The following is a 22554-nucleotide window of genomic DNA, read 5'->3' as shown; positions in this document are numbered from 1 at the left end:
GAACTTATCACTTTGATCTCACAGTTGCCCCTCCCCACCCCATCAGGGATGTATCTTTGAATACCACTTTTTAGGAGGCCACCCAACCCAGTGGTGTCCCCTTCAACAGATTCTGAGGGGACCCCTAATAATGCAGATTCTCCTGCACTGATGGTGGAACTTTCACCATGTGGTGTTCCTCTGAAAGGCGTAATGCAGGAAGTGTGTAATGCCTTGCAAAATTGGAACTGCAATGTTAATTCTTCAATTTAAAGTACAGCATTTGTTTTTAACAGCAGGTAGCATGATAACACTTACGTTAATTGCTGTTGACAACCTAAGTCAGTGTTTGAAGTTTAGGTTTCAGAAACTTGCCTCAAACAAACAAACACCTTCTGAATATATTGAAATGTAAAGGGAAGGGCAATTATTCTACTGCATCTTTTAAAATGGCAATTTACATCCATGGGGAGGTGTTAACATCATTGTGGTAAGTAACAACTCTCTCTGAGTAAATTAAATTGAATAATAGCATTTCTGTGAACTAGTGCCACTTTTATTGTCACAACAGTTAACCACTGATAGTAAACTCAAAATTGATGATGATTAAAATCTAGTAAACTTGCCATGTCATTTCTAGTAAGGTATACACAGAGCCGGTCCTGCCTATACACAGACTACGCGGGCTGCATAGGGCCCCGCACATCCGAAAAGGCCCCACCCAATGCCAAGTCCGCACCTGAGTTACAAAGTGGGCTCATATTTACTGATAACAGTAGGCAAGATGAAGTGCAGCTATCCCTCAGGCCACGAAAAAAGGAAAAGAAAACAACACAAGAGTGAATTGCGGGAACAACAAGCAGGTATTTGTGTTCTCAATCCCTGTCCAAGTAGGCTGAGTTGCCACTTATTCATCCACGGATACACATATGCCCTCTTTTTCTGTCCCATTGATGTTGGAAACTGAACAATTTCGTTTTCATAGTATAAAAAATAAAAAGAGAGACTTGAAAAATCTCTGTAAAAATGTGAGGAGAGCAAAAAAACCAAAACTGCTTGGGGATACACTGTATTTATTTGATGAACGCGAACAAACAACTCTGTTTGTTCCTGAATTGCAGCTTGGAAAGAAAGGTGCATTTGTGCGCATCCACCAGCACACTTGCACCTTGTATAGAAGTAAAACTCAGGCTGCATCAAGCAACATCTGTGATCCGGAGAATAGGCTTATTTGATATGAAGTGCAGAAAAATAATGATCTATTCTCAGTCGAGGTTAACTTATGTTAGTTACAACGTTGGACTAAAGGAGGATATTGCAAGCAATGTATTTCAGCAATGACTATTGGTTAAATATTGATTTTAAAATGTTAATTAGTTAATAGTTAGGCAATATGGATGCACATCTCTCACAATATATGAGAACAGAATATTCAGCCAAGCTATGGTATACATTTTATTTTATATTATATACTTTATTTTATATGTAGTAAACAACATATTCATTTGAATACTATATTTATTACATTTGTTAATGTAATATTTATTATTTGAATATGTTATATGTTATCAGATTTCTTATTTGAATATTTGTTTAGATTTCTTATATTCAATAAATATTGTTTATACTTCATTCTGTTGTGTATAGGTCTACTTATTCTTACAGATGGTGCTGTTTTAAAAGAGGGAGGATTGTAGCGGGAACACTGGTGTCTCAGGTGTGATTGTGTGGCAAATGAAATAAATGGTTTACATGGCTGCTGGCTCATGGGTCAAGCCCCCTTAGCAGAATTTTGCTTAGGGTCCCTGGCCAGGACCGGCACTAGGTATACACTTTACTTTTATAGTGTGCCAGTGTTGAGTCAAAGAATGTTCCTTACAGTGCATGTACAGGGAAGCTGTATAATGTCACTCTATATCTGTCCTGTTCAAGGCAGTTTGCTGAGCCTTTTAGTTGTGGTCCCTTCCCCATTAGCAGAGTATGAGCAGTCTGAAGAATGCTGCTCTGCGGGCCAGGCCCAACCATTCTACAGCACATGGCAGGTCTTTAAAAACCATCAACAACAAGGGGAAGGTTGTAATTGTTAAGCTAAAGCCTTGAGAGACCAGAGGTTATTTAATAATAATTCTACAAAGTGCACTAAATAAGAAACCAGAAATATGAAAAAAGGTTTCCCAACTTTATTTAACATTATGTGCAATTTATTTAATTACATTGCATAATGATATTTCCATATGATATGTCACAAATTATGTGATCATATACAGCAGACTAGTCTACTCTACTGCAATACAATAAAACAGAGGTTTACTTGACTGTCTGGATAATGAATTATGTTTAAAAAACAAACAAACAGCAACACTATAATTATGTGTATTTTATTATGTAATATTCAGTTTTCATAATGCTTTTGGTGCACCCTTACCCATCATATTCTTTTTTGTGTTCTTCTCTGGTTTCAGTAAAATGATATAACATTTTGGAATAAATATACATATGAGCAATCCAAAACTGGAGGCCAGTATAGCAAATATCTCCACAGCAACACTGAATTTCCCAGGAGAGCTGACATAAGCTGGGATGAAGGTGACCCAGACTGCACAAAATATCAGCATGCTAAAAGTAATAAATTTGGCTTCGTTAAAGTTATCAGGTAGTTTCCTTGCCAGAAAAGCAAGAATGAAACATAACATAGCCAGAAATCCTATGTAGCCAAGCACAGCCCAAAAGCCTATCGCTGATCCCAGAGCACACTCTAAGATGATTTTATCTTTAAATTCTTTAAAATTCCTAAAAGGAAAAGGAGGAGAAATTGCTAACCAGAGGATGCATATGGCAACCTGTATGAGAGTGAAAGCCAGAACACTGAGTCTCTGCTGTGTAGGCCCAAACCATTTCATCACATTACTGCCAGGGAGTGTAGCCCTGAAGGCCATTAACACCACAATAGTTTTCCCCAGAACACAAGAGATGCAGAGCACAAAGGTGATGCCAAACGCTGTGTGACGCAGCATGCACGACCACTCAGACGGCTGACCTATGAAGGTCAGAGAACACAGGAAACACAGAGTCAAGGAGAAGAGCAGCAGGAAGCTCAGCTCAGAGTTGTTGGCTCTTACAATTGGAGTTTTCCTGTATGTGAAGAAAATGAACGCCACAGCAGCAGTCATACATGTTCCAAATAAGGATGCTGCTGTGAGCAGCGCTCCCATAATTTCTTCATATGATAGAAACTCTATGTACTTTTTTACACAGCCATCTCTAAACTCATTTGACCAGTATTCAGGGTGACAGCTATCACAGGTTGCTGAATCTGAAAATGAATTTTGAAGAAAGTGTTAGACTTGTGGTCTTTTTTTGTATGTTTCTATATTGCATCTCCTCTGTTCATACAAGACATTAACAAATAATGGATAAATGTACTTATGACATATACATGACATATACATACATATACATTATACAGATACATGATGTAGCAGCCCACCTAAAATAATAATACTATAATAATCTTCCAGTCCTTAAAATATTGATATAGATAATTTAACAGAAAAATTTAATGTTTGTACTTTTGTATTATACATTCATGACATAAAATGTAAATTGTGTGTTTTTTTCATTGTATCATCAATACCCTGAGTAGCACAAACTCTTCTCTTTCATCAATTACAGTTTCAGTCATAATTATTTTAAAAGGCTGGTGGGTAATATGACCCTTTCATCATCATCACACAGTTTTTAAATTTCAATGTCAATTTAAAAACTGCTTAACAATGAATGTGTTAAAATGGATTTTTGAAAACAAAATGGAAAAGAATGCCATTTTTTTTATAATTGGCATCTCATCACAAAAAAAGGCAGAGAAAAAAAAGAAATAATCATCTGTTTCATGGCCAACATAAATTTATTAAACGATTTGCTTTATGTATATTACTAGAGTACCTGTACTGTTGCTGAATTCTCCCTCTCCACAACTTATACAGTCATAGCAGCAGACAGGCTTTCCTTTTTGGAGAACTTTTTGTGTTCCTGGGGGACACTCCTCACTGCAAAGTGAGAAAGGCACCTGCATGAACAAAAAGCAATGTTGTGTTTAAAAGCCAAAAATATTAATGCTAAACCAAACATTATACAGTGTTAAAACAATCACATGGATGCTCACGTAGTATGAGTTCCCTGCCCAAATTAAAGACTTATTTAGCATATTCAGCTGTTTGTCTGCAGGTAAAGATGCATCATAAACACCAATTGTCACAAAGTCCACAGTGCCGTTTTCTGTTGGCTGCCAGTTTATAATTTCATACTTTGCCACTGGGTCTCCATTCTCATTGAAGTAAACCTCATCTCCTTCCTTAGTTTTGAATCGAATCTTTTTTATGTGTTGTAAAATCTAAAGAGATGCATTAACATATTTAATAGTTTCTTCATGTTGTGATTCAATGTAAAAATACTAATTTCAGTGTTTGATGCTGTACTTACCATGAATGGATCTAGCTGCACATTGGTGTGACATGTTTTATTACAGCCAAGAATATTATGAAGTGCATGAGCCACAGCATACACTCCTTTATAGACATTGTTAAAGATAGGCATGAGTGACATATCAGTGAAGCTATTGTGCACTTCAGTCAGATCTTCATCTCCAGTACATTTTCTCTGATTCCCTGTTGCTGACTTTGTCTGCTTGAACTTACAGCTAAATAATGTCTCCCAGAACTCTGTAAACATTTGATTATTAGATGTATTGAGTGGCTTCACATCCACCATGAACTCTCTCATGCCACTGACTTGTGCTTTGGGGATGGACACGCCTATGGCACCATCGAGAATATGATCTCTATCCATAGCTGCAGTTTGTGAATCAAAGATCCAGCTCTCGCTGCCAACCCACTGGTACCCAGTCAAGTTATGGTAAGACAATTCATGTATCAGCACATCCATATTCATGTGAGAGAGAAAAGTGACAATCACCGTAGAAGTGGAAATCTTGATGATGTTAATTATCTTTTGTATTTTGTCTGGTGGATCAGTTCTAAAGAAGGATACAGAGTACTCCAGACAGATACCCAGCTGCTGGGCTGTTTCTGTGAAAGTGGCCATGCCATTATTGCCATAATCATCATTTGTTCTAATTGCTCCTACCCAAGTCCAACCAAAATGCTTGACCAACTGGGCCAGAGCTCTGCTCTGGTAGTAATCACTGGGTATTGTTCTTAGGAAAGATGGGTACTTGACTTTATCACTAAGACAAGCACAGGTGGCAAAATGACTTATCTAGAGGAAAGAAAAAATGTATTCTTTCAAGTACCAAGATAAAAATATGAAATATTTACACACTGCAGTAAATGTATTTTAAAACATTTTTTTATGTGCATCAAGAATATACATTTCGGTTTATTCTTAACCTACCCACCAGTGGGATATGAAAGGGTCCAATGACAGGGGCTATAGCCATGCAAGAAGATGAAGATGTCTCTCCCATAATGGCCTGAACTTGGGCTGATCTGGTACATGGTGCCTCTGAGAGTGCAAATGCATCTTCGTTACCATTAGCCAAGGCCAATGCAACTCTCACCCCTCTAGCAATGGAGCCACAGGTATCATAGATTTTATAGCCCAGAGATATGCCAGGCAAAATGTCTATGTTGTTGTTAATCTCTTCTATAGCAAATAGCATAGCCTGGGTGAACTGGAATGCTCTGAAATTCAAACTGTACACGGAAGGTTTTAAATAGATACCATTGAATACAAACAACAGCTTAGGATATGCAAGAATATCAGTTGATAACCATGTTGTTTTTGTATCCTCTGAGATATTTTAAATCTACACGGTCGCCCATAAAGTTGGAATAAAGTTGTTTTCAGACACATTCCTCTTTTTATTTTCTATTTATACACATCAGTAATCACCTTTGACCAGGTGCAATGAGATTGATCAATTACATTTGGAGAATATATACACTTTTTCACAAATATTTCATGGAAAGAGGTAAAACATATTTTATTTCAACTTTATGGGCGACCGTGTACTTATACCAAATACATTTCTATGGCATTATTTACCTGGTACACTGCAGTGGCTTTGGTTTGTGCATGTAGATATCCTGTCTGTTTTTCCAGCTGCTGTGGAAAGAAAAGATCCCCCCCAACATAATGTCTCCATCCTTAGACAGCTGGGGATTCTCAGGATCTCCTCTGTGCCTACAGACCAACTCCTCTGCCTGAGAGAAAGACACCACCAACAACAACTGTAAAAGTGCCCAACACTGCTCTGGACACCTCTGCATGAAAGTCATTCTGTAAACCACTGGGTGGCATTAAATGTAAATGAAAGGCTTGCACTGGTATTTATACATTTTAGAGCGGCATATAAAAAAAATTAAAAAAAATGTCCAACTTTAATCTCCATGGACCTACAAGTTGGGGTATGTGGAGGGAGGTACTGTATGAATAGAAAAAGTTGTTTGGGTCATAGGCTATTTTGAATGTTTTACTTAGTCAGAAAAAATGTTCATTTTTGTACAAAACAATTCATTTTTTCCATACCATTTTTGCAATGTAACGTATACTTGGATTCACAATGAATATCATTTCCTTAAAAAATAACAGGGTAAATGGGATATAAATCATGTTTTTTAAACCTGCATTGGCTACCCGGGGGAAGCACACGGAACTGTCAAAACAATGATGCTGTTGTTGGTACCAAAAATAGCAACATTAGCAGGCATTTGGAGTTGTGTTTGTGTCCACCTGATGAATTTAAGTCCAAACTTTAGTCTCCTTTTGCCTCTGTGTTTGTCTCGACTTACTCCACTGGGCAATATATGGCTGTTCAGATGCTAAATGCTCGACTATGTTCATCCACTATTTGCTAAAATTGTCACATTAAGTGCTTGGTATAGTTGTTTTAATTTAATTTTTAAACATTTTTATGAAAACAGCTGCCCAGTGGGGCTCAGAACAAGTGAGATGCAGATGATAATTGCAGTTGGAACTGATAAAAACCCTCAATGCTCATCCAGCACATCCACTAACTATTCACAAAGAGAGAAACTGTTGCATAAAAAGTTTGCCCGTGCTCATCTTTTCACGTTAAATAAAGGGGAAAGATTAATTTGCTTTGCATAACCTTCTGTTAACAAAGAGACAAAGACCTCTCCCTCCTTATTTGTCTATGCCCTACAGAACAATTTAAATATTTTATAACACAAATCCCACACACAATTCTTTCTTTTTATTCTAACACTACTCATCTATGTTCTATTTCTAATGAGCCTTGTGCGAGATGGATCTCTTGGGCTCAGTTTATCTAATAGATGTTGACTTTTTTTTTTTAAACCCAGGTTGAGTAGCTTTTAAATCATCAGATGTGTTGATAAAATGGTAAAAGCTTTGATAAAATCCCCCCAAAACTATAATGTATTTGAAATGCTACTGGCTGATTTGAGGTGCTCATTAGTGAGGTGGAGCTAATTTACACCTATATCATAAACCCTTCTATGATGGTGGAAGGCAGAAACTAAAACTCAGCTATGTACTTCCAGTTTCTGGTTATGATGTATTTATCATAACCAGAGATTCAAGTTTTAAAGTCTCAATGTAGTTCATACTATAGCTGAATCATACACAGAGGCCCAACTGGCATGACTTACTGACACTGTGTAGTGTGGCGTACTTGTTATGTATGAGTAAAACACTATTCTGGTTTACGACGTTTTACGTCAGGGTTATGGAGTTTTACGTGTGTGTGTGTTTGTGTTGTCAGAGTGAATGACACAGCGAGGTAAACGGCAGCTACTTTTTCATGCAAGACTAAAACCGAGTGAGACTCGTTATTCTTACACCACACAAGAATACAACAGTACTGTTGTTTTCCACAAAAGTCATCAAGTAAAGCTACATTTATTTGTACAGCCCCGTATCACAAATCAGAAACTCAACAGACTTGGATTGTCTGATGTCAGCACAGAGGCCACCTGCTGACTTCTTTTTAAATTTGGGACACACAGGATGCCTGCATTTTGAGAGTGGAAAGCACGAGTTGGAATAAAAGGTTTAATGAGATCAGACAGATATGATGGGGCATGCTCATTTAGTATTTTAATATGTCAGCAGAAGAACCTTAAAGTATGATCTAACATGGATAAGAAGCCAAGGAAGGGAGACTGGAATTGGTTTAATATGGTCAGATTTTCTTGTTTTAGTATAATACTCTAACTGCACCATTTTGAACCACCTGAAGACATTTATTACTAGTACATGGCAGACCTGAAAGCAGAACATTACAGTAATCAAGTTTGGATGAAACAAATGCATGTATTAGAGTCTGTGTCAGCCATGGACAAGGAAGACTGGTGATTTATTTAATGTGCTTATCAAAGGAGAAGCTCAGATCAAACGTAACACCAAGATTCTTGGTTGCCACTCTTTGTGAAATCACAGTTGTAGAGCGTTACTATTTCTTGATCAAACTGTTGTCTGTGAGGGCCAACGACCAGCATCTAAGTTTTATCTGAATTTAGAAGCAGGAGGTTTTTCACAGCAGCCAAGCAGGCCTCTAATTTAGTAATATCATCAGCCCTTATAGGCAAATATATATGTATCATTTTGTAATGAACTATGAAAGTACTGAGGAGTTAATAAACTTCTTTTTAAAACAACACAAAAAATAGTGCACATCTTATGTAATGTTTGATTTTTTTTATTTCAGTTTTATTAATACATTGTGTAAATACAAAGATATATAATCTTAAATATTAAATAACCATTTTATTATAGAAAGCACAGGTACAATTTTTGTTTGTGCTCATGTTTATTTTGTACATTTTCAGGTCATTGATATGTAGCCTCACATATAATTTAGTGTAGTTACAGCATGAGCTCAAAAAACGTTTTCTTAAAAAAAGAAAGTGCACATTTATAAGTATTGAAGTGTAAACTAATTAAAGTAATAGAATGTGAATAAATACAAAATCTATTACTGTGATTAAACAACTTATTCAAAGGGCTCTCTGATTCACTTTGCCCATCAAATGTTTCTTTGTGTTGTTCTCAGGTTTCAACAAAATTATATAGCACTTTGGCAAAAAAATACAAAAAAGCATTCCATAACTCGAAGCCAGAATAGCAAATATCTCCACAGCTACAGTGAACTTCCCAGGAGAGCTGACATAAGCTGGGATAAACGTGATCCAGACTGCACAAAATATCAACATGCTGAAAGTGATGAATTTAGCTTCATTAAAATTATCAGGCAACTTTCGGGCCAAAAAAGCCAGAACAAAACATAACATAGCTAAGAGTCCTATGTAGCCTAACACAGCCCAGAAACCTATGGGTGATCCCAAGGCACATTCAAGAATAATCTTTTCCTTATAGTGATTCATGTTTTTAAAAGGAAAGGGAGGATTGATTGTTAACCAAAGTATGCAAATCAAAACCTGTATAAGAGTGAAAGCCAGAACACTGAGTCTCTGCTGTGTAGGCCCAAACCATTTCATCACACTACTACTTGGAAGTGTAGCTTTAAAGGCCATTAACACTACTATAGTTTTTCCAAGAACACATGATATACAGAGCACAAAGGTGATCCCGAATGCTGTATGACGCAGCATGCAGGACCACACAGAGGGCCTGCCCATAAAGGTAAGAGAACACAGGAAACACAGAGTCAAGGAGAAGAGCAGCAGGAAGCTCAACTCAGAATTGTTGGCTCTGACAATTGGAGTTTGTCGGTAATGGAAAAATATCAGGGCTACAGTCATTGCCAGGCATGCCCCAAAAACAGAAAAGGTGACCAACAGTATACCCATCAGTTCTCTGAAGGTGAGGAACTCAATAGCTTTCAAGTCACAGTTATTCCTCTCTTCGTTGGTCTTGTACTCTGGAGGGCATTTGTCACATTTCACTGCATCTGAAAGAATGAATATGTTTAGGCTGTACAGAACGCACATTTTCAGATATACCAGTAAAGTGCTGGCAGTGATTTTGCCCAACAGAAACACGGTGAGTGCGAGAGTAAAGGCAAGGAATCCTGCTGTCTCACTTGTACTGTTGCTGAACTCCCCTTCAGCACAGGTGATGCAATCAAAACAGCAGATAGGCTTGCCCTTAACAAAAGCCCGACGGGTCCCCGGCAAACAGCTCTCACTGCAAACAGACCTTGGCACCTGCATCACGGTGATAAATTAATTAATCATAATGTTCAGACACATGCATAATAGTACTCATAGTGATGCCTTAAGAAACGGATTAATTACTTTTTGAAATCTTTACTTAAACATTGAATTAAGAATTAAAAATGTTCAATCACTAACAGCTTATTAAATTGCTTGCTGAAAATGTCTACATTGACTTACTTTTGGACTCTCGTCTGCCCAGATGGCTTTCACACCTGCTTTCATCTCAAATTGCTGACCCTCAGGTCGAGACGCATCATAGTAACCAATGGTTTCAAAGAGTATGTAACCTGTCTCATCCATCTGCCAGTTAACCAGCGCATAACGTGCCACAGGGTCACCCAACTCGTCAAAGAACACATTTTCACCAATCTTAGTGGTGAAATTGACCTGGTTTAGGTAATGCAACACCTGCAGGGAAACAGTGATGTTCTTACTTAACTTGATCACGATTAACATAGATTTCTGATTTTTGAAAAACATCATGCACTTATGTTTACCTGCCATGGTTTTACATTTTCTCTATCTGCACAAGAATTGTTCTCAAAAGGCCCTTGTCCATTATGGCAGGTAAATAGCATGTGCAGAGAATGAGCTAAAGCATATGTGGCCTTGTAAACATTATTCAGCAGACTGGAATCTGAAACATCTGTGAAGCGTAAGTTTGTGTCCCACAGAGACTCCTTCCCAGTGCAGGCTGCAACTGAAGCCTGGGCGTGGGGAGTCAGGGTGCAGCTGAACACTGTCTCCCACAACCCCACAAGTCCCTGATTCCCTTGTGTGGTGGATGGCCTGCTGTTAGCCAGGAACTCCTGCAAGCCAGGGATGTGAGCATTGAGTGCTGCAAAGCCCACTGCTCCCTGGACTACAGCATAGTTTACAGGAGAGGCAATATAGCGATAAGTGATCCATCCCTCACTGCCTACCCACTGCAGGCCTGTCACGTTCTGAGCATGAAGCTCTTTGATGAGAATGTCAAGATCTGTGCCATCAGCAAATGCCACAATTACCTTAGAGGTGGATTTCTTTATAATGTCCACCACTTCTAAGAACCACTTCCTCGGATCAGTTCTGTAAATCGCTACCGAATACTCAACACAGACACCTTCCTTTTGAGCTGCATCCAGGAAAGTGGCCATACCGCCATTCCCATAGTCACTATTGGTTCTGATAGCTCCGACCCATGTCCAGCCAAAGTGTTTTACCAGCTTTGCCAGGGCTTTGCTCTGGTAAATGTCACTAGGAATAGTTCTGAAGAAGGAAGGATAGTCTCTTCTATTGCTGAGACACGCACATGTCGCAGAATGACTGATCTGAAACAAATATAAGAGGAAAATACAGTAAGGACAGACGTCTTCAGTGTCTCTATGTAAAGCAATGTAAAGAAACTCATAAAGGTAAAGAATAGTTTGCACATATTACATTAGTTCTCATCTAACAAAGCAAATTACATTGACAGTTAATGTGTGCTCAGAGAATGCTCACTCACCACAGGTATATGAAAGGGTCCCATGGTGCGCGCAATACCTATTGTCGAGGTGGATGTAGTTTCCCCTATGACAGCATGCACAGTGGAGAGCTTGTCACAGCTGCCTTTCCCACTCTCATACCCATTCATCAGGTTTAACGATGCTCTGATGGACAGAGGGATACTGGGGCAGGAGTCAAGGATCCTATAGCCCAATGTCACACCTGGCAGTAACTCCGAGCTGTTGTTGATCTCCTCTATGGCGAACATCATAGTGTAAGCGTACTGAAGTTCTCCTGGGTCCAGCCTAAATTTTGCAAAAGATAAAAAATTTGAAACAAACAAATGACGTTTACATCCAAAACATGGACAAAGTAACACTCTTTTTTTTAAAATTACAGGTTGTTGTTTTTTCTCATCCTTCTCTTACCCTTCACACTGGATTGTTCCTGGGTTGACTTGGAGAGCTGGGTTGACACTGACTGGGTTCTGATGGAAGGAGAAAATGCCTCCAATGTTGATGTCTCCTGCCTTAGAAAACTGAGACAGTTCTGTTGTCCCATATGTTTGACACACAGGCTTTACTTCTCTGATAGCTAGGAGGGAAAGAATGAGCAGATCTGCTATCAGAAGCATAGTTGCTCACCTCAACACCTACTACTCAAAGACAAAACCCCTCTACTCTGTTCATTTTATAGGGTTTTTCTTTTAACTATCAAAAAGCCAGAGGGTGAAATGAATATTGAGCTTTTCTAAACCAATGACAACACTTGTGGTGTGACTGACAGATTGATGGGCCTATTATAGAGCCTGCTACATTTCTACGTCATCTTTTTTTTTTTTAAAGCATAACCCATTGCTAACGACTTTTGATTTCAAGCCTAATGAAGACCAAAATGCATCTATTTTCCTCACAAAAAGTGTTTCCATTGCTTAAATGATGCAACGTTCTCACATTAAACAACAAATTAAACTTTATTTTCCACATCAAATATGTAACTAAGAAAGCATTCTAAAGGAAAATTAAAACATATCTCAAAGAGACACATGCTGATTTTCAATCAGTGCCTTTGGGTTTGTTTGCAAATTGTTTGTAAATGTAATACAATGTATTAGTTAAGTGCTCTTTTAGGGATGCAAAACATGTAATTTGGTACAGCTGAGAACATTTCCATTCAGATTAATAGATGGGCTTTTAAGGAAAATGCATATTAAATGCATTAAATTTGCAAAACTGCTCAGGAAATTAATGCTCATAAGGTCATACTCTCAGTACACTAGCAGTAGTAGGGGTTACTGGTAAAAAAAAACCACAATGCTATATATCAATTACACATTTAAAGTGGCCAGAAAAAACCCCCAAAAACTCTTCAATGCATTTATTAGAACCTACGTACTGTTTAATAACAATTACAGTGCATACATTCTAGTGTCACTTTTCTAAAGCTTACTGATTTATAGTGCTTTTTAATTGTTTCTCCCCATCATATGTTTTTTAGTATTTCTCTCTGGTTTCAATAGTAAAATATAACATTTTGGAGCAAATATACAGAAAAGTAAGCCAAAGCTAGAAGCCAGAATAGCAAATATCTCTACAGCTACAGTGAACTTCCCAGGAGAGCTAACATAAGCTGGGATAAATGTGACCCAGACTGCACAGAATATCAGCAAGCTAAATGTGATAAATTTGGCTTCATTGAAATTATCAGGCAGCTTACGAGCCAGAAAAGCAAGAATGAAGCATAGCACAGCCAGGAGTCCTACATACCCCAGCACAGCCCAGAAACCTAAAGGTGAACCTAAATCACACTCAAGAATAATCTTTTCTGTAGCATGAGCAGTATTTTTATAAGGGAATGGTGGGGCAAGAGTTAACCACAGCACGCAAACAAACACCTGAAGTAAAGTACAGCTGAGAACACTCGTTCTCTGAAGTGGAGCAGAACACTGAGGGACTGTATTTGCTGGCCTTTTGGCCTTAAAGGCGATCACCACTGCTATGGTTTTGGCCAAGATACAAGACATGCACAAGGCAAAGGTGATGCCGAATGCAGTGTGGCGCAGCATACAGGACCACTCAGTGGGTCGGCCTATGAAAGTCAGAGAACACAGGAAACACAGAGACAAGGAAAAGAGCAGCAGGAAGCTCAGCTCGGAGTTACTGGCTTTGACAAGGGGTGTGTGACGAAACCAAAAGAAGACACATGACACCACCAATGTTAAACTTGCTCCAAACAATGAGAAAGCAGCGAGGAGGGCCCCCATGGTTTCACCATAAGATAGGAACTCAATCACCTTTGGAACACACTGACTATTATCGTTATTTGACCAGTACTCCAGCGAGCATCGCAAACACTCTGCAGAATCTGAATCAAAACATGAAACACAAAGTTTATATTAAAATAAACACCAAATGTATTTAATGACTTATATATGTAATACTAGAAAACACTGATTCTGTAGCAATGTATAATGAATGACTGTATTTTAAAAAAAAGCCTTATTCTCACTGTTGGAGTTGCTAATCTCCCCAGCAGCACAGGGGATGCAGGAGAAACAGCAGATGGGTTTGCCTTTAATCACAGCCTGGCGGAAACCTGGCAGACAGCTGTCACTGCACACAGACCGAGGCCTCTGTAACAAAATCACAGCTCATCAGTACTCACAGTCTGTTTCTCCTCCAATCCAAATCTTACTTCAATTGATAACATTTTCCATCATCATAGTACCGTAAAAACCGGTGTATAAGTTGTAACTTTAACGCAATATTTTTTCATTTAAAAGTGGGGTGCGTCTTATACAATATAATGTCATAGAAAGTGTGAGAGGGCTTGATCATTAAACCACTTTTCATTTTGAAGATCTAATTTGAAATCTTGTCAAGTTTCATATGATTTCATAAACAATATTGACTTGCCGATTTGTAATGCTGAATATGGTTTGTGGAATAATTATCACTATAAAATTATTGATATTATGTACAGCAAGTAATTTGAAATTAAAACTAAGAGATTTTTTTAAATTTATGTTCATGATAGTGTTGTTGTCAGCCAATTGAAGTTTAAGCAATGTACACATCTGTGTCTGAATCTACTCAGAACAAAAGAAAAACACGAATCAACCTCTAGTATTTAAATATTCTAGAAATGAGTATTTTAACAGGTCTGATACCGTTGGGGATTCAGCAGCCCATGTTATGTTTATTTCATTTGTGGTAAACTGCTTTCTGTTTGGTAGTGAAGCATCATAGCTCCCAACAGCCACAAACACAATGTTTCCTGCCTGGTTTTTCTGCCAGTTCACCAGCTCATAAGTTGCTACAGGGTCTCCATTCTCATCAAAGTATATGCTTTCTCCTGATGGAAGGGTGAAATCCACCCTTTGTAGGTATTTCACAACCTGCCAAAAGAGAATAGTGGTGAATAACTTAAATTACATGGGGTTGTTTAAGAAGTCATATTAATTACATTACTTATGAAGATGACATCTGACCTGTTTTGGCTCTAAATTTTCTCTCCATATACAGGATTGGTTCACATTTTCAACCCTTTGTGTGCATTTTAACATGTTATGCATGGCATGAGCCACAGTATACACAGCCTTATACACATTGTAAGATATTCTTAGCTCTGACACATCAGTGTAAGGATTATTAATATTCTCTAGTTTCTCAGAGCCAGAGCACTGTGGTTGACCATGCATACTGGATTGAAAACTGCAGCCAAACGTGGCTTCCCAGAACTCTTTCAGCAGGCTATTCTGAGGATTTTGACTTGGGTTAACCTGAAGAAGAAAATCTCTCAGGCCTGGGATCTTTCCCTTTCTGATAGTGAAGCCAAGAGACCCTGTGAGGATGCTAGAGTACCTCTTGACATCCATATATCCTCCTGTGATCCAGGACTCACTGCCCACCCACTGCAGCCCAGTCAAGTTCTGGTTCAGAGCCTCCTCAAGTAGAATGTCCATTTCACCCTGGGAGATGAAGGCAACTATAACCCGAGCACTGCCACTACGGATCACTCTGACAATCCTGGCAATGTACTCACTCGCATCAGTCCTTGAGATGACCTCTGAGTACTCAATACAGATCCCCTGCTGCTGAGCAGCTGTGATAAATGTTGCCATGCCACTGTTACCATAGTCATTGTCACTTCTAACTGCCCCAATCCAGGTCCAGCCAAAGTGCTTTACCAGTTTTGCTAAGGCTCTACTCTGGTAGTAGTCACTGGGAATGGTTCTGAAGAAGGAGGGGTACTCATTTCTGTTACTAAGACAAGCACAAGTGGCAAAGTGGCTGATCTAATAGAAACGAATAAGAGGGGAAAACACATTAATAACACTGTAGTGTTCCAAGACTGGCCATCAAGTATTACATAATGTGATGAATAAATGTTGTATGATACAACATCTGACTTTTGACTCAATCTGCTGCTGCATCTGTATGAACCTTGGCTACCTTAAACCTGACATAGCCCTAAAATCCACCACAATATTACCAAAATGTAGTCTAAGTTAGATTTCAGCTCTGAATGTCCAAATAAAATGTGATTTGATAAAAAAGGACATGGTGAGAAGAGTCAAGTAGGAGCACATATTTACCATTGGTATTTGGAAAACCCCTGAAATTTGTAACATCACAATGGTTAATGAGGACTCTGAGGCACCAATAATAGCATGAACAGATGACCGGCTGGAGCAGGTCTTCCCTTCTCCATTTATTACACCCATCACTGCACGTGTTGAAGGCAGTGTTGAACTACAGCTGTCAAACACCTTATAGCCAATTGAGACATTAGGCAGCAAAGATTTGCTATTGTTGATCTCTTCAATGGCAAAAATCATTGTTTGAGCAAAATGAAATTCTTTGAAATTCATCCTGGTAAAAAAGTAAGATTTTCACAGTTTAAGTGACTTTTTTAAGTTAAGAAAACCAACATAGGTAAGACAAAACAACAACAAACTGTACCTGGAGCATATGATACGTTCTGGAGCATCTGTGAAGAAAAGCGGAGGGTTTGAGACTTGTTTATGGATGGAGAAAACTGCTCCAATAGTGATGTCTCCCTCCTTAGATAACAGAGGAAACTCTGGGCTCCCTAGCATCTTACAGTGCCCAGTGTCTTCCTCTGCTCCAACAGCTCCCATGAAAAGCACAAACAGTAACATTACATCGACACAATTACACATCTGGTGCAAACAGGTACATACAAAACTGTACTCTGTGATGAGTTCTCCTACCACTGACCAAAACGTGTGCCTCCTTTGAGCAGAGCTTTATAAAACTGCAGATGATGATGATTGAAATCCTCTTATCAAATCACAGTGTGATGACGTCAGATTACCATGTTGTTCCTCATGTAAGATGATATTTACTATTTTTTCACACCAGTATGTCTTTGTTACTGTAAGTTGTAAATAAAACAGTAGGAAGATGCAATAAAGGGAAATATATACACATACATAACATTACTTGCTTAGCAATATTTGTGTTGCTGTCTGTAAGGCGGAAGATTTTTTTTTTTTTTCAAATATGTTGTAAAAAAAAAAAAGAAGCCAAAAACCATACTCAATAATTGGGGAAGGATTTTAATGAATTCCAATTACAATATACTGTATATCAAATGTCAAACTGTTGGTGAACATGTTAAATGTTATGCTAAACACCACCATGTTAGGACACAATGATTGCTAATTTGCCTGTTACCATGTAAGCATGCTACTATGAACATGCTAACAATAGGCCGATATAAAGGCATGGCTGAGCCTAGTAGATCTGAGGTTACACCGGATGTTGCCTAAAACACAGTTGGGACTGTCAAGTAAATTATTAGTAAAATTGAGCCAAGTAAAGCAAAGCTAGACAACATCAATCTGAGATTTGCTAATTGAGCGAGGCCTTGAAAACTTCTAATCTGCTCCAGTGTAGCTGCTATGGGTGAAATACATAGGGGTCATTTTTAACTGTGTGAGTATGACCAAAGCGTTCCTGTTTGGCTCAAAAGTTAAAAGATCTATTCATTACTTTCTTAGAAAAGCTTGGGGGTTAGGGTTAGGGTTAGTTCTGACAACAGAACAATTTGTGTGGGAAAGGTTAATGTTAGTTAAGCTCTTTTCAAATATATAATTATGATGACAGAGCACTTTGCCCCACATGTGTGCATTTTATGCTTGTGTGACAACAATGTGCTGTGCTTTTGTGTCTAACTACTGAAATGTGGAAATTAAACTTTTAACAGACATAAAATCAAGAAGTCTTTCTTTTATTAATATAAACAATGTAGTTCCTGCGAGGATTAGAACTCAAGTACCACAACAAAAAGCACAATTTTCACTTTGACACAATATTGGTGTAAAGTAAAAGAAAAAAAGTGAAAGATCTTCTTTAATCATGTTTTCCTCATCAGATATTTCTTTGTGTTCAATTCGGGTTTAAGTACAATAATAAAACATTTTGGTACAAAAATACAGAAAAGTATCCCATAACTGGATGACAGAATAGCAAATATCTCCACTGCCACAGTAAACTTTCCAGGAGAGCTGACATAAGCTGGGATAAAGGTGATCCAGACTGCACAAAATATCAGCATGCTGAGGGTGATAAATTTAGCTTCATTAAAATGATCCGGTAACTTCCGAGCCAAAAAAGCAAGCACAAAACACAAGATAGCTAAGAGTCCTATGTAGCCTAACACAGCCCAGAAACCTATGGGTGATCCCAAGGCACATTCGAGAATAATCTTTTCCTTATAGTGATTCATGTTTTTAAAAGGAAAGGGAGGATTGATTGTTAACCAAAGTATGCAAATTAAAACCTGTATAAGAGTGAAAGCCAGAACACTGAGTCTCTGCTGTGCTGGCCCAAACCATTTCATCACACTACTACTTGGAAGTGTAGCTTTAAAGGCCATTAACACTACTATTGTTTTCCCAAGAATACATGAAATACAGAGAACAAATGTGATCCCAAATGCTGTGTGACGCAGCATGCAGGACCATACAGTAGGCCGGCCTATGAAGGTTAGAGAACACAGGAAACACAGAGTCAATGAGAAGAGCAACAGGAAGCTCAGTTCAGAGTTGTTGGCTTTCACTAAGGGAGTGTCGTCATTGATAAAGAATATAAGGGCCACAAGTAAAGTAAGAACTACCCCTAACAAAGTGAAAAACACAAGTATTTTGCCCATAATCTCAGTAAACGAAAGAAACTCAACATTTTTCTGTATGCATGAATCTCTGTTTTGATTGGACCAATACTCTTCCGGACATTTTGTGCAGTCATTAGAATCTGTAACAGAAATATTGTTACTTTTATTGTGAATTAATCAGTTACACCATAAAAACACAAATAAGAGTCTGTACAATAGCAAACTTTAACATTATGCCCAAAGTTTGGAAAGAAAACATTGTATGCACTTTGCTGTATTTCAGGTCTATGATACCTGTGGTGTTGCTGATTTCTCCCTCTGCACATGTTTTACAGTCGTAGCAGCAGACAGGCTTTCCTTTCTGTAGAACTTTATGAGTTCCTGGAAGACAGCTCTCCGTGCACACTGATACAGGTAACTTTGAATAAAAAAGAGAGACAGATGTTCATTCATTTAAACATTCATTTAAGATTAAATGTTGCCAAAGTAAATTCATCTTTTAATGTAACTCGTAATATTTGCCTCTGTGTTTCCTCCAGGCCACATTATCTCTTCAGTCTTGAGGACAAACTTCTGTCCAGGAGGTAGGGAGGCATCATAGTAGCCGACAGGTTTAAACTGAACTGAGCTGTCTGATCCACGCTGCCAATTCACTACCTCATACCGGGCCACCGCTGCTCCAGTGCTGTCAAACCACACTTGGTCTCCATTCTTAATGGTAAAATTTACCTTCTTTAGAGACATTACTACCTAAAAGTCAGTGAAGATATGTCAGTATACTGTATTTCCTTGTATAACTAAGAAATAAACAATTTAAAGCTCAATTTACCTGCAAGGGTGTAACTTTGACATGTTTGTCACACCCCAGGTCTGAACACTTAAAGATGCTGTGAAGAGAATGGGCCACAGCATAGATGGCTTTGTATATGTTAGTGGAGTATCTCAGCTCTTGTACATCATCAACATAATCTTTAAACTTAATTATATCCTGATTTTTTTTGCAAGCTGCTGTGTATGTCACAATTCCCCTGTTTGCCTCCTTGCACTTAAACCCTTTCTCCCAGAAATGTTTGATTAAAAAATCATCAAGGCCGCTGATATTGGCCTTTTGCACAGCAAATCCCAGAGAACCTCCAAGCACACTAAAGCTAGTGGGAGTCACAAGGCTGTCAGCAGTGATCCAGGCCTCCACACCAATGAACTGCCGGCCTGTGATGTTGTGCAGACTCAGCTGCTCTAGAAGATTGTTCATCTCCACATGAGCCAGAAAACCAACAATGACCCGGGCTGAGCTCTTACGGATCACTTCTACCACTTTCATCAATTTTTCAGGCTCTGCTCTGTGGAATTTCTCTGTATACTCCACACACACTCCTTCCTCCTGGGCTGCAGCAAGAAAAATAGCCATGCCACTGTTGCCATAGTCACTGTCACTGTTGACTGCCCCCACCCAGGTCCAGCCAAAGTGCTTCACCAGTTGGGCAAGGGCTTGACTTTGGTAAAGGTCGCTGGCAATGGTTCGAAAGAAAGATGGATGCTCCTTTCTGCTACTCAAACACTCACATGTTGCTGAATGACTAATCTGAGAAAGAGAGACAGAATAAGGAGAGTTTGCATATAATAAACATATTTATACAAACTCATATCCCTCTTACCACTGGTATGTTGAATGGTCCAGTAGTGCGTGACAGCACAATAGTTGAAGAGGATTCAGACTCCCCGATAATGGCATGAACAGCTGATTGACCAGAGCAGCTCTTCCTCACAGTCTCCTCACCACCATTTATCAGTGCCATCACTGCACGCATTGAGGATAATGTTGAGCCACAGTTGTCATAAATACGATATCCGATAGAAACATTTGGAAGAAGAAAATCACTTTTGTTGATCTCTTCAATAGCAAAGATCATGGTCTGGGCAAATCGAAACTCCCTGAGGTTGACACTGAAAAAGAGGAGCAACATACAAACTTGTATTTACTCTGACAGAAAATGACAAGAAATCACAAGAGTGTTGGCATGCATTGAACAAATTACCTGGAACATGTGAGATGTGTTGGCTCATCTGTAAAGGAAAGAGAGGGTTGAGTGATTTTGCTGTGAATGGAAAACGCTCCCCCAATTGTGACATCTCCCTCTTTAGACAACAGAGGAAACTCTGGTCTGCCCAGTATCTGACAGACAGGAGCTTCCTCTTCCGCTGCTCCAAATGCCCACAGGAGCCCCACGATAAACAGACCCGTAATCACATGAGACATTTTATACTGATCTTAATAGGACTGAGGGTCAGGTTAAAGCAGTCTTAAATGCCACATTTTATAATCTTAGATGACGGCAGCACTCAATGACCTCTCACTAACCAATCAGTGAGACAGGACAGTCTCGCTTGGGTCGTGCCATTTAATTATTGTGTATGTTGTAAGTTTTTGCATAATGTCAGGTGTACTTACTTTTGTACAATAACATAGAATAAATGATTGATGCTTGTGCTCATAAAAACTGTGTATTTCACAAATTCATATTATTTTTGTTCACAGAAAATTAAACTCACTTACTTTTTATGCAGTGTTAGACATCAAAAGTAATTTCAGGTCATGTATAGACTGTTAAGTCAAACCCCAGCCAGTTGGGCCCTGCATCCTTTTTAGGTTGCAACATGTGGAAACTTTCTTATACTTTGAGCCAGAAACTCAGTTCAGACTTGACATTTAACTTCTCCTTCTCCGTCATTTTTTTTTAAAGTATATTGTATGTTTGTTCGTTTTTTTAAATTAATGATTAACACCCCCCCTCCAAAACTATTCAAATAACATTTCCTAAAAAGTTTGCCTACTAGACATACTAAGATCTACTGTAAACGTATACCAGAGTTCAGTCATGAAACTAACTGTGTTAACTGAACACACACTATATATGTGGATTACCATAGACTTCCTCACCTGAGAGGAAGAATCAACCTAAAAATGATTTGCAATTTGTTAAATATACAATAAGAAACTGGTTTACAAGTCTGTAACTATTCAGATTCCATTACACTTTTGATGTAATAAGTAGATATGTGCAATATTTATTGTTGTAACTGATAATAGTGATTAGCCATTTTAATACTAAAAGGGCTGATTTTTCTTTAGTTTCTTCCTTTCATTCTGCTCTTTACTTTTTAAAAGTTATTTTCCAAAGATTAATTGTACTAGCTATTAAAATGTTACTGTTTAAATTATAAAGGCTGTGTTTGTAAAATAAGATGATCATTCCCATCCACAATTTTGTTTTAAATTATTTTGATATTCTTATATGTTAAATAATATTCCATTATTTTACTATTAGTGTCACGTGACTGTAGGTATCTTTGCATCTGGATGAGGGAATTAAAGTTACACTTATGACAACTGATCAAAACAAACAATCAGCACACCTGATTTAGCAAGGCACCGAGCCATGTGATATTTAATTTGGTGTTATTGTTATTTTCCAGGCAAAGGGGTGTTTAATAGTCAGCTGATGTGCCTCTTAGGCCCTATGTAATTAAAAAGGAATTGTTGTTTGTCTGTTTGTAGAGATGCTTGTCACTTTATGAAACACTTTAGAGCTCTCCAGAGGGTCTGCCATCTGGGAGCTGATTTTGTAGGAACACTTGTGATGAAGTGCAGATGCCTCAGGCCTGACCATGACTTACGCCTTAGGCTCTTCATACTCACAACCACGCTAACAAGCTAAGAAACTCCCCCTAGAGTTCACAGTGTCTCTCGTCTGCCTCCACACCTCTCCTCTCTGCTTACTTCAGG

The 22554-nt window shown here is 38.4% G+C and overlaps 4 protein-coding genes across 4 annotated transcripts; all 4 read right to left on the bottom strand.

Moving 5' to 3' along the window:
* Positions 1 to 2378: 2378 nt before the first annotated feature.
* On the bottom strand, positions 2379 to 6236 carry LOC133980146 (extracellular calcium-sensing receptor-like). Its single transcript, XM_062418737.1, has 6 exons — positions 6043 to 6236; positions 5393 to 5690; positions 4459 to 5253; positions 4142 to 4369; positions 3922 to 4045; positions 2379 to 3292 (listed from the first exon to the last, which is right to left on the bottom strand). Exons 1-6 carry the CDS (start codon positions 6129 to 6131, stop codon positions 2379 to 2381), a joined length of 2448 nt encoding a protein of 815 aa, XP_062274721.1. The 5' UTR covers positions 6132 to 6236.
* Positions 6237 to 8978: 2742 nt separating this feature from the next.
* On the bottom strand, positions 8979 to 12261 carry LOC133980143 (extracellular calcium-sensing receptor-like). Its single transcript, XM_062418733.1, has 6 exons — positions 12056 to 12261; positions 11647 to 11932; positions 10658 to 11470; positions 10338 to 10568; positions 10025 to 10148; positions 8979 to 9892 (listed from the first exon to the last, which is right to left on the bottom strand). Exons 1-6 carry the CDS (start codon positions 12259 to 12261, stop codon positions 8979 to 8981), a joined length of 2574 nt encoding a protein of 857 aa, XP_062274717.1.
* Positions 12262 to 13092: 831 nt separating this feature from the next.
* Positions 13093 to 16812, bottom strand: LOC133980169 (extracellular calcium-sensing receptor-like). The gene is made up of 6 exons (XM_062418775.1): positions 16592 to 16812; positions 16225 to 16501; positions 15118 to 15924; positions 14797 to 15024; positions 14136 to 14259; positions 13093 to 13991 (listed from the first exon to the last, which is right to left on the bottom strand). Exons 1-6 carry the CDS (start codon positions 16810 to 16812, stop codon positions 13093 to 13095), a joined length of 2556 nt encoding a protein of 851 aa, XP_062274759.1.
* A 1199-nt stretch (positions 16813 to 18011) lies between these two features.
* On the bottom strand, positions 18012 to 22057 carry LOC133980166 (extracellular calcium-sensing receptor-like). The gene is made up of 7 exons (XM_062418772.1): positions 21979 to 22057; positions 20807 to 20969; positions 20426 to 20714; positions 19600 to 20352; positions 19293 to 19520; positions 19065 to 19188; positions 18012 to 18910 (listed from the first exon to the last, which is right to left on the bottom strand). Exons 1-7 carry the CDS (start codon positions 22025 to 22027, stop codon positions 18012 to 18014), a joined length of 2505 nt encoding a protein of 834 aa, XP_062274756.1. The 5' UTR covers positions 22028 to 22057.
* Positions 22058 to 22554: the final 497 nt, after the last annotated feature.

Source organism: Scomber scombrus, chromosome 5 (assembly GCF_963691925.1).
Source record: "Scomber scombrus chromosome 5, fScoSco1.1, whole genome shotgun sequence".
In the NCBI taxonomy this organism is placed as follows: Eukaryota; Metazoa; Chordata; class Actinopteri; order Scombriformes; family Scombridae; genus Scomber; species Scomber scombrus.
This window is presented reverse-complemented; position numbering and strand designations above follow the sequence as displayed.